The following is a 15,825-nucleotide window of genomic DNA, read 5'->3' on the forward strand; positions in this document are numbered from 1 at the left end:
TAGTTAGCTTCACTTGAGTGATTTGACTAGCAGCTAGGCCTAACATTAATTCCATCCATCTAACGGCAGACGGATAAACTTCAGTAAGTTAGAAATCATCTACTTCTTATGTTAAGTACAACAAGTTAATCACCTTTGGTTGTGTTTGTGTAGCCAACCTTTTTCCTATGATTCCCACCAACTCTGTTTTTGAGCTGTTGTTTTTGTGAAGCTTAGTTTCTGAACCTCGTTACCTCCCTGTGAATGGCCAAGGCTATTACATGAATTCTTAATATAGCACAATATGATCCTTGAAGTATTCCACAGATACATGGGGCCAAACGTATCAGCACACCTTATTCTTTTTCTTTTAAACTACTTGTTCATGCACACTACACACAACCTTGATGGCAGCTGTTATGACAAGTGAGCAACGCGAGTCACGCTCTGCTGGTGTGCAGTGGTTAAAGGGCCAACTCATAATCTGCAGCGGTTGATGCTGCATCGAGTTTCAGTCCTTGTGCTTTTCCAACGTTCATATCTATCCGCATACATTTCATGTTGTCCCCCGCCCCACCCGAGGCGCTGACTCAGCCCCTTTCCACCTCTTCTTCCTCACCCTGTTACTCCTCATCACCAGTCCCTCACCGCCAGTTTGGTGCAACCATAAATAAGCAACTGAGGGTATTGATTTCTGCTCCACCCGCTCACCCCCAGCTCTTCTCATGGTAACTGCTGCACTATATCACACACAGAACCAGATCATAAACATTTCCTCAGCACACAGGGCAGGAGTTAAAGACAGACTGCAGCGAATATCTTTGGATATTTGTATATAAATGTGCAAAAATTATCTCCACAGTCACTAAAAGCTGCTGAATCTCACTTTAAGTCATGAAGGTTATGCTATAGGCATGTGCATACATTGTGCCATTTGTGCAGTGACACACACTGAACCAGCATGCATCTCTGATTAACATAAACATCCTCATAACCACAGACACCCCAAATAAACAGCCGAACCAACAAGCCCTACCCCAGGCAGGTATCAATCTGCACACACTCATAATTTATTAACACAGAAAAATCCTATACACTTTTACTTTGATTACTTTGCTGACTTTCTATTAGATGCCAGTGTAGCCTCATAATTCATTGCATTCCTATGACATTTTGCCTCTAGCTCTCTAACTGCTCCCCCCTTTTTTTTCTCCACCTTACCTCCCTTCATCTTCTGCATACTGTCGTGGTTCCCAGAGCTTTGCTATTTCAACTTGCCCTCCCTCCCCCATCCAACAAATTCCAGCTGCCACCATCAAAGAGCTTTGTGCAGACGCTGTATGCAAAGAGGTTTAAGAACTACAGACGGACTGATTGCGGGAAAAAAGTTAAATAGCACCTTGGAAATGCATGTTTTGGGGTTATACGTCTCTTGATGCCTTTGATTTTTCATGGTTGGCAATATCTTCAACAACGCAATACATTTTTTTAAAGTAAATAATTCCTGATTCATGTGTACTATGTAAATTCCTTAATTTTCATGCTTTAAAATGTACTTTTTTTATATTGAAAGACAATGTTTTGAGACAAACTCTAACAGCTTAAGACTCAAAAGAACACAGACAGAGTTTTGAAAGCTACCCTCAAAGAATGGGGCTCTGCTGGTTAAGTTCAGAAAGTACAGCATTTTTGTACAAGTTGTAAGTTGTAAGGGAGCAAGTTGCTTCCCTGTCTGGTTTGTAGTTGAAGTGTGTCAAAGGTGAGACGATCTGCAGCAACACTTGGAGTCAAGCAGTGTCTACTAGTTCTCAACGTCTCTTCTCAATCATTTGCTATCATAATTCTCATCTGGCATTATGATGAAATCTGACATCATGAGACTTAATCGCTAAGAATACTTTCTCACCATACCGTGTATTTCATAGGAAATAAAAGCCAGAGGAATTGTTCAAGTTGTAACTGGCTCATAAGCCAGTGGGCAACATCTTGACAGCTACAGGTTGATCATGTAGAGGCTGGTATGCTTTTGTTTTAGGACCGTACTTGCAGATTTCTGCTCATACTAACCATCACAGAGTTTCAGTGATGAGAGGCTACATCATGCCTGTACTTGCCAGCTGCCATTAAATGATCAGCAGTTAAAAGCCTGATTTTGCTTGCGTGTGTGCATGCTTGTGTGCGATGTGTGCATGCATGTGTGCGTGTGTGCATGCATGTGTGCACTCCTACTGGTTGTCCATACATACCATATCTTTGGGTCCTTGTGTGCTGTGTGTGCAGCTGAGACTGATAAACAGCTCTTCGCTTCATGTCCTGTGTTCATCAATCTATACAGAGGAGCTAGGAAACCACTTATCTTCCTTGATGTCAGCTTCAGCCATTACGGATTAAAATCCATTAAAAAGCCTAAATAAAGCCCTCTTCCCCCAGCCCTTGTGGCAGCTGGCAAACAGCACTAAAAAGGCTGTGAGAGAGGTGCAAAGAGGATTTATCGGTTATCGCACTGTGAAATATTTTACTGTCGTGAGGAGTGCAAGGAAAATTAGGCTATGACGCTATGAATTACCACCTTTTCCAGCTCATTTGCAGATAGAGGTTAGTAATGAGGTTAATAACGCTTCCAAGGAGAGAGGAAGTAGCTGTGAGGGAGGAGGTATGAGGAAAGAAAGAGGGAATAGAGAGACTGCAGATGGCATCAGTGAGAGAGAGTGAATGTATTATGATGGAAGACAAAACTGGCAATTTGAGATCTTTGGCTGCAAAACTAAAACACTTTTGAGAGTAAAACTCACTTGGTGAGTATCTAACAGGCAAATTGTGTGTGAATATTGCCCTTGATGAAGACAGTTTCAGGAAAGGATTCAATAACACTCATCATTTAAGTCTGGGTCTGCAACTGTTCTCTTTACATATGTTTGAAACAATTAGGGGAAATTACTGATAGGTTACTAAAACAAACAGCTTTAACTGCAATGCAATCAAACCTGAAACTATTTTTCACTATATTTTCAACAATGTCAGGCTGTTGAAAGTCATCAGACCAAACATTAGGCATCTGCGTGTTATTATTTGATGGTGCACTATAAGCTAATCTTTTAAATTTTGCTTTATTCAACATATAAAACTGAATAATCCCTGCCCCCATCCGACATGGAGAAAGTTCTTAGTGATCATCTATTTCAGACAACAGAAAACAGTTTGCTAGAAGTGCCATGAGTTCTTTTTTTTATTTTACCTATGCTACAATAAAATAACACAAAATATACTGAACTAAGCAGACACATAAACAGTAGACATACAGAATCCGAGTGTCTCTTCATTGTGGTATTGGGACATTATCAGTCTGATTGCCTTCTGCTTGAAGAAAACACACACACAGTGATGCTGAACGGTAGAAACTGTTATCTCTAGGCACTTCACTCACATTCAGCTCTTGGCTGACTGTAACAATTAAATGACAGCCAAGGCCGAAAAGCCAATGCTAGTCTCAACCGGTCTCAACCCAACCCAAATAGGAGAAATAAAATGAAAATGTGACCTATTTCAGGTTAAAGTTATTTATAAATTTCATATTATGTCACCAGAAAGATTGAACTACTGTCAGCAACAACATCTGATTGATACTAGAGCACCCAGGCCAGAATCCACATCATTTCCTGCACCAGCATCGGACTGTGTGTGTGTCAACCAGATGGAGAAATTGGCAGCACACACTGGCGCTGTGCACATCGCCAGTTGTATCCCTGCATCACACGCTCAACACACACATGCGGTTTTCTGCAGCACACACTTGTTGAGGTGTTAATGCATTTACTGCGGAAAGAATTGTTGGTCCTACACAGGGAATGTGAACATGCGTAACACGTAGATGAGATGGGAGAAAGGATGGGACAAAGTTTGGAAAAATCTGACTGGAATTTAATTTATTCCGCAAATGTCCCAATGCTCTTTATACTCAAACATACATATTTCATTTTTGGAGGAAACTTAAATAGATAAAGCTACTAACTGTGCTTAATGGGGAGGTTTAATGTTGAGTCAGGAGGCCATGTGGAATATGAGAGAGCCAGAAAGCGCAAGAGGCGGGTCAGAGGAGAAGGGGAGAACGCTGAATGACCGCAACAAGATACAAACAAGAGAAGGCAAACAGCTGATATAAATAACAGCCGACATGCACATGTAGGTTCACACATAAGTGCACACACGGACTCACAAAAAACTTGCACATGCACACACTGAACTTCCACCTTCAAAACAAAAACAGACAGAGAATATCAAAGTGCCATTGTGCAGTCCATGAATACGTCCTGCCTTTCCTCCAAGTGAAACAACAGGACCCATGGCTTCGCTTCCCCCCCGTCGCATTCGGCAGCACAGGATGACAAGTGCTCGCTCCATCTGATCCTCATGATTCTCCTCAGTGCTATAGCTTTGAAGTCTAACAGACACAAGCTGGTGTGTTTAACCATGCAGTGACCCAGTCGGCTTATTCAGGTCCCAAACATTTATTAGCCTGAATTAATGATGTTAATCTCCTCTAATGCCATTACAGCCCGTAGCATTGGCTAAGTTGTGTCATATTAAGTTATAGTGAGAGTAAATATAGATGGGCGGGGGCATTTGGCTTCCAGCACAGACACCTGCACACACACATTTCTCTAGTTACCTTTCTGCCTCTCTTGCTTTTTATTGTGGCTTCTTCCGACGCGCTGCCATCCGCGCTTCACTTGGGTGTCAGATGTTTTCACAGGGGTCAAAGCAACATGTTAAATTCAGCTTCTGACCATGGGGCCTCACAGAGAGCCGCGAGATCCTCATTTTAGATATGAGATTAAAAGACTCAGCCAACATAGCATTAGCTTTTTTTCTTAAAGTTGTTTTTAAGACTAAAATGCATCACTTTAAATGACTTACTTTATCTTTTTCTGTAATGCTCATCAGTCTGCCCTTCTGCTTCGAAATGAGGATGTTTCCGATGAGCAGTGCTCTGCTGCTGCATCTGCTATTTCACAGCCATCCTTCATTTACAGAGCGTTGCCTCAACAATGAAACCCCCCCCCCACACCATTTAACAGTATGCATTTCTCTCACCTGCCTTTTAAGGCTCCAACTTTACACCGCACTTCAGACATTGCATCCCACACAAGGCCCCGATTTTGCCTCTCAGAGCAAACACACCCGCGTCTCGTGTTTAAAGCAGATGTAACTGTAGATTGTGTGTGTGTGTGTGTGTGTGTGTTTGTGTACGAGCCAGACGGACCCAACCTCTGTACGGTTACCAATGGTTGCCACTGGTTACCACCTCTGTGGCCTAAAAAGCACAGCCTCATGCAACAGGCTCAATCTATAGGCCTGAGGAGTGAGTCCTCTTGAGACACACACAGGCAGACGCTCTGGGAGGGCTGGGGCGAGATGAAGCGTATATGTGAAAGAACGGATGAAGACAAACGACTGCCTATAATCACTCTGGTAAACCTTTAAATATATAGCAGCATCTCCAACCGTCTGCTCTTGGCTTGTTATGCGGCTCGCCTAACAACAGACATAAAGATGCGTCAGAAACAGCAAAACCAACACAACTCCAGGTAGGCTCCTTTCAGACATCTAAATGGTTTAATACAAACCCAAAAGCACCGGATGACACCAACTCCCCCAGATTCAAGTTTCACTGATTTCTGCAAGTTTCTGGGAGAAGTGTAAAGTGTTATCGCAATTGGAGAACAATAGCTGAAATCAGAGGCTGTGCGGGGCGTTAACTCGAGAAAGGCGCAGTCTGCGTGTGTTTGCTTAAGCTATTGAAGACCAGGGCTGCGTTAGACAATCGCTTGCTCAAGACCGTTTCAGCCATTTAACCTCAAACAGTTATCAGTGGTTCGTCTGCGGGCTTATCAGAGAGGTAATGTAAATGGGATAGTGACGTTTGCTATGGATTGTGAGCAAACATAAAGTCAAAAAACCTGAGGGCAACGACTCAGAGCTCAGAACTCTATTTAGGGTTTTAGCAATTTAAAGTAAGGAGCCGCCACACCCATAACACTAGAGCTTTTACTATAACATCATCTGTTTTGCGTGAATATTATCAAATTGATAAATAAACTTTGATATAATGAGCAGCCCCAATGTTACAGACATAACTGATGGCCCTTCTTTAATCTAGTTTTCATGTGTTAATTCATACAGCTAAATCTTAACAGGAAACACAGCCTTATATTCTCACTAACTTGTCTGCAATGAGCATTCACCTCCAGGTCAAATGACTCTGCAGTAGACACAGGATTTAATCAGCTCTGGCTCTGAATGGCTGTGATGGAAGAGTTACACTCGGGTGAACGCCCTTATTTGCCAAGACAGCGATGTGAGACAACACAGAAATCCCAAAACAGAAAAGGCAAACTCCTCTACTGGCGATGGGAAAGGAGTCAATCACCTTTTCTATCTGATTTAGCCATGTTTAAAATACTTGTGTAGACCCCTCTTACCAAAAACAAGACTGACAGGCATAGTAATGACTGAGAATTAATAATTACCCCAAAAAATTATATTTTAAATTATTTATTTATTATATTTGATTTATCAAAATAACCCTAACCCTAACCCTAACCCATAACTATGATCATATACTCCAGATTGGGATGCTTCCAGGTTATTTAACCTCTGCTGGAAGTGGTTCTACAGGTACTTTAATAAAAAAGAATATGAGAAGATTCATAACCAAAATCTGTTGAGCACAAAAATGTGGCAACAAGCACTGGGACCAATTATTTCTGCTTGGAAAAGCAAAGATTAGTTATTTTACCAGAGCACTGAACAATATGTTCAGAAAACATGATAATTGAACCAATATTCAGGAACTGCTCTGTGGCACTCTGGACGGCTGAGTTTATTTTTCCTCATTACTCAACTTCACACATGCATCGCTTTGACCGTTTCATCCTCTGATCGCTGGATTATAGAAAGTTGCAGATTGTGAAAGTGACCCCGGTGACCGAGAACCATTAAAAACATCCTCCTTGGACTGTTTGTTTGCTGTAACATTCATCAATCAACATGTTACATTAATGATGGTAATGATGGTTCCCCCTTTGCAAAGCCCCTCAAAAGAAGGCGAAGAAAGGTGTGGTCAGAAGAAGATGAGATAATTTGGAATTATGAAGCTAAAGCCGTAGAAAATATTTTTTCCATGAAAAAGGGGCCTACTAGGGAAGTGGCACAGTTAATACACCATAAAAATCCCTAATGAAAAAAATGAACGCTTGCACACTTCTAATGTCTCTTATCACCCATCCGAAAAAAGGATTAATGTGTGACTGCACCAACATTCTCATCATGATATGCATATTTTTATACACCCTGCACATTAATCCTGTCAAATCCCTAAATGTCAGCTTCATCAAACAGGTTTGGAAAAAGCAGAGAGAATTAATGGGTCCACTGCTGTTAGCTGAAATGCCATTCAGTGTGTCATAGCGTTCCAATAACTATATAACCAAGATGTCCTCAAAGGGATCAGTACAGGGAGTTGGTACCAATGCAAAAGTAAGGTACTGAGAACGTTTTTGTATGTGCAGGTGCAACATGAAATACTGTGTCTAGAGGTAACAGGTGCTGCAGCGGTGTGAGAAGCTGTCCACACATGGTCTCAGGTCTCTATCCAACGCTGTCTGTCAACCGTTAACGGCAATGAGCAGATGTGACTAAGAACAAACTGGTGAGACAGGGACTTACAACACTGTACATACAGAGGATGACAAGCTGTGGTGTCAAATGTTTTCAGGGCCATTAAATGACTCTGCATTTTAATGTTGCCTTAGAAAGAAAGAAAGAAAGAATAGAAGAGAATATTATTAATATTATTAAAAAGTGTGATTTTTGAATCATTGACATTCAAGAATGACAAACTGTGAACATAAAAAAGATAATTAAAAAGAAAGAAAGACAACAGAGAAGAGAAAAAACTCATTAAAAAAATTGTAGAAAATGTTATTAATCAAATTAAATCAATAAATATTATTGTGATGTATGCATATGGACAAGAGGCTAGATCAATCTTTCTGCACTATAATCCTTACAGACAATGTTTCATGTCTCATTTCTAAAACAAATTCATGTCCAAAATCTTCAGTAAGACAGCAGCAAGGGTCTGGACAGAAAATGGTGTCTTATCTGTCTCTGAGAAACAGATAATGGAGACACGTCCTGACAAACAACAGCAGAGAACATCCCCTCTGTGTATCTTTGCTGTGAGAGTTTCCTTGAATCATGTGCCGTTCCCGCCCAGGTAAACTTTAGTCAAACAAGAACTGTCTTGGCCGAAGTTGCGGAGGAAGCACACTTTCACCCTGCTGAAGCTGCAGTCGCTCCATCCGGTTGGCAGAATTTACCAACTCATCACCACCTCTCAGTCACTCCAATGTTTGAGACTGGAAATGGTGCCGTGGAAGACATCATAATTCATGTTAAAAGTCCTATCTTGGAGAGAAGGGGGGAGTGTGGCCTGTTTGCTCAGCCGCCGCATTCTTTCACCTAATTATTTCAAATGGCTCTGTGACAATTGAATTAGCTGGCTGAACATCCTGCATCATCCTGTCCCTTGGACTTTGATAGAGAAGCCCCAGCCATGTATTTACCCTGGCTCTATTGATCCCAACCTGTTTGACAAGCCAAACCAGGAAAGTGCTGCATTTGCTCAACGCTGGACCTTGTGTATCTGAGCAAACAAAGCATTCTGCAACTGATGTCGGACACAAGACGCGATAACAAGTGTCAACAGCAAAACCTGACTCACGTCTGTTAATGTTTCATGAGCTGTATGTAGAGATTGTGTTAAAAATATATTTCTTTTTGCTAATTTGTCCTCACAAAAAGAAGCGGAAAAAAACACATCAATAACATACCTGATGTTGTCATGTGGTCCCGGTCCAAGAGAAACGCCAAAGCGGGAGTGGACGGCCAGTCCAGGCAGGAAATTAGAAGAAGGATCAGGAGGTGAGAGGAGGGTGAAGAGAAGGCCATGATGCTGGAGACAGAGAGAGAGACAGAGGCACTGTTATTATAATTATCAGCTGGACGCCATGATGACATACCCATGTTAAAAAAAAAACTCCTTCCTTCCCTCCCCTGTTTCCTCCCTTTCTTTCTCTCTGCCCTATGAGGACAACTGTGGCTGCCATTTATTTTCAGCTGGTGTCTGTGAAATCCAACACGAGACCGGGCATAGTTAATAATTGTCCCAGGTTGCTGCAGCGGCAGTTGGAGATCAAATCTATGAAACCCAATTTTACTTTGTAAATGTGCTGTTTGTGCCCGGTAATATTTCTCAAGCTTAAGCGTATTCGTCATTAACTGTGAGTGTATACAGAAATACCTACTAAGGGTTCAGATATCAGAGAAAAGAAACGAAATTAAAAACACCTGCAAAAAGTCACACAGAAGCTGCTCTTGGCCATGAACTGAACTTCGGATGTTTTCCAGAGGGGACGTGTGTCTGTATGCAAATGTCAGAGTTTTTGCTCAAGACATTTACCTGAACTTTTCCTGCCCACTTTTAATATATCTGTAAAATTCATCTATTCATGTGGGCGTGGGTGTTCATGGGGTTTCAAAGATGTAATGCTTGCAAAAAAAAAGCATGTAATTTCAGCAGGTTAATTTCTATCTATAATGTATAATATACATCTCCCTAATACATGCTCTATCTTCCTGATTTTTCCTGTCGGGAAAACGTCTGACTCAAGTAAATTTCCCACTGAGTTCTTCATATGTGAAAGGCCGAGTCATTTCTGGAGTTCATGTTTGAAAACATAACCAATCACTGCAACAACTTCATATAGGGTAAAGTTAACCCTGTATTTTATTTGGCCTTTTGGTTGCAGCAGTTTGCACCTCAGTTGCAGTCGATATGGAAAAACTGTTTTCAGACATGTTGACGCAAATGTCCGAAGGAGACTCTCCCCAGTTACCAGGGACTTCATCCGCCTGACCTCCTAAAGCTGCAGCAGACTGCTCCGCCTCTCACCTGAACGAGGAGAATTTGTTGCTGTTGTGAACATGTCTGTGCAGAGAACCTCCTGTTGTGTTGTGCACGTGTGAAAGGCAAACTCTGTGTAAACTCTGAGGCCAATTCTACCTGGAGGTCATGTCTGAAAACGGGTTTGGCAAATCTACACATCCATGAGATACATTAGCAGTAGTAGCATTGATTATTAGCAGTCATTCTGGCCAACCTCACTCTTCTTTCTGCTCTGTTTTTGGTCTCCACCAACTGCTGAAGGAAATAATGCTCCGTATCCCCATAAATCTTTTATCATGTTCATTAGTTAGCGGCTTACTTAAGTACACTAAAATACCCCTTAAGGAAACTGCACAGTCAGCTATATGTATCTGTGGGTTCATTATTACATAGAGCTTGAAACTCTCTCATAAAACCAATTTCACATAAAGCCTGGGACACACTGCCGGCATCACTCGTACGTGGCAGTCGCAGAACTTTTTCCACGCCCCTGTGGACAGCTTAAAGTGGCCTCGCTGCCTACATTAGAGTTCCCCCTCACTACTGTCACACGCCATTTAGAGTTTCTCCCCTATTGTTTCTTGAGATACGCCTGCGATTCCCAGGATACATTCACAAAAGCATATTTGTTGATATTCATAATGACATAATTCCAGCAACATTACATAAAACTGACACCTTTTCTTTTATTTTCAATGTCTGGACTATATCTGAAAATAGGTATGAAAAAATATCGGGGTTTTTTTGCAAGTACATGTCATCTATGGAGAAAGGGGAGGCTACATGTGTACAGACAGTCAATGTTGACTATAATGATTTAATGTCAATACTGTTTTATGTAAAATAGTGAAAAAAAGGCTTTTATCGAAGGCAAACTGGAGTAGCAGCGCTGCAGCAGACACGTTGGTGGTGCAGACACATAACAGCAGCTGCAGCAGTTCAGAGAGGTAGGCGTCAGGGACACCAGGTAGGCAGTGCGGCCCAGGCTAATCAAGCAGGATTATCTATTTAATTTAGTGTCGCTATCACATTGTTCAACTAAATACAGGACAATCATTTCCCCTAAGCCGGATTCCTCTCCTACAAATGTCCCCCCTGACACCTTTAAATAAGAGATGTGGTGACTGTCTATCTCGCCCCAGGCTATCTTGGGAGATTCATTTCCCAGTATGTGTTTGGTCGTACAGAAAAACCCCAGACAAACTCTTCCTCCAATACGCTGGTGTTGGCGGAGAAGTTCTACGAGTCAAGTACGACCTCTAAATATAGGCCCAACTTTATGTCCGCACCCTTGGCTATTTACAGCTGTGTCTCCACAAACTCGCTGGGCAGCCAACAAGCCCAAACGGGGAGCCTGAGTTTCTGAGGGCAACAGTGCCATTATTTTCACCCAATTCTGGTGTGACCTGAAGACAGAGGATCTTAAAGACCTACAGCATAACTACAGTGTGCAACAGAGCATACCGAGTTAGCCTTTATGTATTTACTTAGGGTTGGGAGCCGAGAGATAAGAAGCCAAAAGACCAATTCACGATATATATTTTTACCTATATAGAGCGACAACTACTGAGAAACTGTAACAAAACCTCATTTCACATTTTCAAATCCCACCAGCTTGAAGTGAGCCTTGCAAGACTAAGTGGGAGGTAAATGCCAGGACAAAGTTCATATGAGTGTTTGTTCAACAGCATATATCAAACACTGGCACCTCATTAGGGTGAGGATGCCAGATCTTCATTTACTCTGGATTAGATTTACTGCAGATTTCAAATAAAGCCCACAAGAAGTGCAACTACAGCAAAAACAAAAGGAGAAAAACATTGAACTAAACACACAACAGCAAAATGTGGAAAAACGCAGTTTTGCCTTATTAACTTACTCATTGTGACAATGACTATGTTTACATGGACATTGAATTTCGATATTAACCAAATTAAGACAACAGTCTGACTGAGACACTGCCATGTAAACAATATATACTCAGATTACCAGTGTTTTTCTCTGGTATTTGAGGGATTGTTGATGTAGACTTTATCGCCACTTATTGGCCCGACATCTGTTGTTTGAGATATTTTCAAAAATGTAGGTAAAAATATTTGTTCAATGAAAATCAGCAGTAGTGAAGACAAGGTCTTAATCGCACCATAACATCTTATTGGAACGCCATTGATACAAACATTCAGTTGTCAGTGTGTGCGTTTGCGTGTGAACATTCCAAGGGTCAAGAGGCCACACATGCCCGGGTTATACAAAGCAAGAATTCATGGCATGGATCTGTCAGGCAGCAGGTTCATCTGGCCTGAACTAAAAAGCTCCATTTAAAATCAATCATTTACAATTGTCAACCATTTTTTTACATCTGATATTTTTGTCCGTGTTCATTTCCAGACTCCCATTCTAGCTCGCTTCATGTCCGACTGTCATCTGTTCTGAAATCATAATTGAAAACATTTAATTTTCTCTCCTCATCAAAAGCTGAAGCACCATTCCGCTGGTGAATTGAACATGGCTTTAATGAGCACTTTAAAATGTCACTTCTTCTTCTTCCTCTTCTCCTCTTTTATTCCTCCACATTGTCTTTTCTTTCAGAGCGCAACATTCGTTAATCAGTTGAGGAACCAAAGTGCTATAAAAGAGGGCCAAACAGCCCCTCCATTCCAACATGTGGCCTCATGTTAATCCCAACATTAGTCTCCCCTCCCCTCTCTCTCTCTCTGTGAAAGCCCTGGCAGGCCTGGTGCTTCTTCTCCAACTCGTGCACATTTCTCCCCCATTCCTCTTCTTCTCCAGGGCCAATTACAGGCTCCCAGGCTCGCGGGAAGGCTGCCTGAGCCAATCAGAAAAGAGGGAGGCTCAGCCCAAGCCTCCTGGGGTCCCTTGGTAAACATTTAAGGCATCTGTGGTCAACCTTCCTCCCACTACCTCTGCCCCAAAAACACACACACACGTATACACACACACACACACACACACACACACACACATGCATTCAACATGAGGGCATCACACATACAAACCCACACACACACAGATGGCACCCCACTGCCAGAACCAGGCTTCTCTCCTGTGTTTCCTCAAATCTCTATTAGTCATCTGTGTTTGTTCAAAAGGATCTGCCAGGCAAGGGAGGTTAAAGACCAAGGGAGTTTGGCAGTGTAAGGGTGAAGCCAGGGAAAAAAAGAAGTTTAAGGGGTGAGAGTTCACATCGTGTCTGTATTAGTCCCCTCTATAGCTGCAGGACTAAAGTATGCACACACACATACAAGCGATTTTGTGAGCCAAAATTCATCTGAGGTTCCACCAGAGAAGAAGCAGAAAGAGTGCAGCATATGCGCTGATATATTATGTCTTCATGACTCAGTCGCCATTTTTCTAAACTTGACCCAGCTCACAGTCATGTCCTCATTTACCTTGTTCCCGCTTTTTGGATACGACTGGATCCAGGGAGGTAAAAGTTCAAATTTATGAGGAGAAGGGGAGTGGCCTTTAGAAACAGACTGTCCTTTTTCTACACTCTTGGTGCAGGGTCATTACAGGGGAGAAAACATTGCCAAGAGGAAAAATGGGAGAGCATTTTCAGATTTATGAGGGAACTAAGATAGTTACACGGAAATAAAACAAGCAGATTTGCAAGATTCATCCATACAGACACAGTTAGAGTTTCTTAATAAATCAATTGTAATTGTGGAAGAAATATTCCTGAAGAAAGTATGTGACTGAAATGTTGTATTAAAGGTTCTAATCTAGCAAGTGTAGACAGTGTTTGGGTGTTTACACTTATCATTAGAAACGAAAAGAAAAAGGTAATGCTCATTTAACGAAAACATATATGAAGTCATATCTGAAATATGTTCTAGCTTACTGCTTTTGAATACACTATAAATATAGTGGGAGTGATTTGGCCCTAGTGTATTTGTTGGCGAGCTTATCTTGCTTTTTATTTGCTCATAAATTGGTTATTGGCTGACACATGCTTCAGAGACACTGTTTTACAAAATCAACTCCAATGGCATAAATGTCCATGGACAATAAACCAAGAGACATTTTCAAAGTTGCTTTTTCTCTTTCTGAAGTGCAAAAATGTCAGGTTTACTCATTAGATGAAAACCAACAGGTTTTGTCCACATTCTAAGAGATATTGAGAAGTTTTAAAGATTCCAGAATTTAAACTAGAATAGTTTTTTTTAAACCTCTTCGTACGTGTTTTCTTGTTGAGGTGCCCATGAGGAAAGTGACCCAGATACATGCAATAACTGTATCAAGTATTTCAAGTATTTCAGAACTCTTGATGATCACCTATAATAACATAAAATGAATGCAAAAAGGCAATTCTACAAATATAGCTGTTAAATAAAAAATGGTTTTGGATCTGGTGGCCTTAAAGGCATACAGTTCAATATTTGCACCCCTTTACCCGTAGTGCAACAGAGCAAGAAACAAGTGGGTCAATATTTTGTTAATGTCATTCATGAGGAGAAACATTGAAATAGACACAGGTGATCAATACACAGCATTGAAAAACCAATACATATATGCCTGGTATCCAATAGATGTTGTTTAACTAGTTAGCTTTATCAAATATATTATCAAAGAGGGCCTCAGTTAGGGCCTCCTCTTTTAAAAATGTAGCAGACATGTTTACTCAGACTCCATTTTAATAGACTTACTTTGTACTTTGCACTGGTTTGGAAAAAAAGATAATTTCCTAGTATTTGTACCCCAGCTAAATGTTAACTTATAGGTTAAATGTGATGATTTCACCATACATCATACATTCATTAACACAACTATACAAGTGCACAATGTACATCCATGCACAAACATAAAAGCACACAGGAAAATTAGGTCGCCCTAAAATGGGATAATGACTGTAATGACCACGTGCTGGGATGGACTCAAGCTACACGGACAACTTCCAATGAGTTGTTGGCTTCAATCTGTGTGACACCGACACACACACACACACACACACACACACACACACACACACACACACACACTCATTAATACAGAAGACACAGGTGTTCAGCTTATAATTGGCAACTTTGCCTGAGTCAAGTGATTGGTCCAGATGAAAGGCAGTGAAGAGCAGACAGAGTTTGACATCAGAGGTCAGTTGTAAATGTGTCGCTGGTGGTAATAACAACACAGAGTCAGACACTCTGAACTAATACTTCACCTGATCTTAAACGCTGACTCCAATACGCACTGTGCAATTTTTCCCAAGCTCAAAGAACACAACTGCGAGAAAAACGCAGCATGAGTCATCCGTTCAAAAGTACATGTTCCAACCACTGGTTGATGTAATGTTTTGGAGACCAAAGTCTACCTGTGTCAAATATCCAATGAAACTGCTGCTGAAACCAATGTAAAAAAAAAAAAAATGGCCAATGACAAACAGTTTTTTCAATACAGCGAAGTAAATAATAGGGAACAAGGAAAAGCTTGCTCTGTGTTTTGTTGCATTCAAATGGATGATGCAAGTCGATGACATCTTTCTCTATGTGTATATCGTTGTACACACACAGACTGACTCTTGAGTTTTTCCTGCCGGAGTGCTTAGCTCACTTGGCCTATTTAGGGCTGCAGGAGCATTAAAGAAAGATGTGAATCAATCTGGATTGACAAGGTAATTACTATGAAACCAGTGACTGAATTAGCAGCCAAACCTGAATCGCTCAATCCCGAGGCATTCAGGGTGTGACAGCCTGCAACCAAAGGCAATCAACTATAATCCTGGAATCAGGCCCATATGAATAAAGCATGAATTTGTGACACCACAAAGCATCTTTAATTGGAGCGGGGTACCACGGAGGGCGAGCAGGAACAAGCACTTT

At 41.3% G+C, this 15,825-nt stretch overlaps 1 protein-coding gene across 2 annotated transcripts in view; it reads right to left on the minus strand.

Moving 5' to 3' along the window:
- The window catches only part of ghra (growth hormone receptor a), a 30,255-nt gene that overhangs the window by 9,923 nt on the left and 4,507 nt on the right, over positions 1-15,825 (minus strand). The window contains exon 2 of one of the 2 annotated variants that reach the window (XM_062381734.1): positions 8,874-8,995. In XM_062381734.1, the coding sequence (XP_062237718.1) occupies positions 8,874-8,991 (118 nt within the window). In that variant the 5' untranslated portion in view covers positions 8,992-8,995. Of the gene's footprint in view, positions 1-8,873; positions 9,146-15,825 lie in introns of those variants that run through there. The other variant, XM_062381732.1, reaches the window with a different exon arrangement.

Source organism: Platichthys flesus, chromosome 3 (genome assembly GCF_949316205.1).
Source record: "Platichthys flesus chromosome 3, fPlaFle2.1, whole genome shotgun sequence".
In the NCBI taxonomy this organism is placed as follows: domain Eukaryota; kingdom Metazoa; phylum Chordata; class Actinopteri; order Pleuronectiformes; family Pleuronectidae; genus Platichthys; species Platichthys flesus.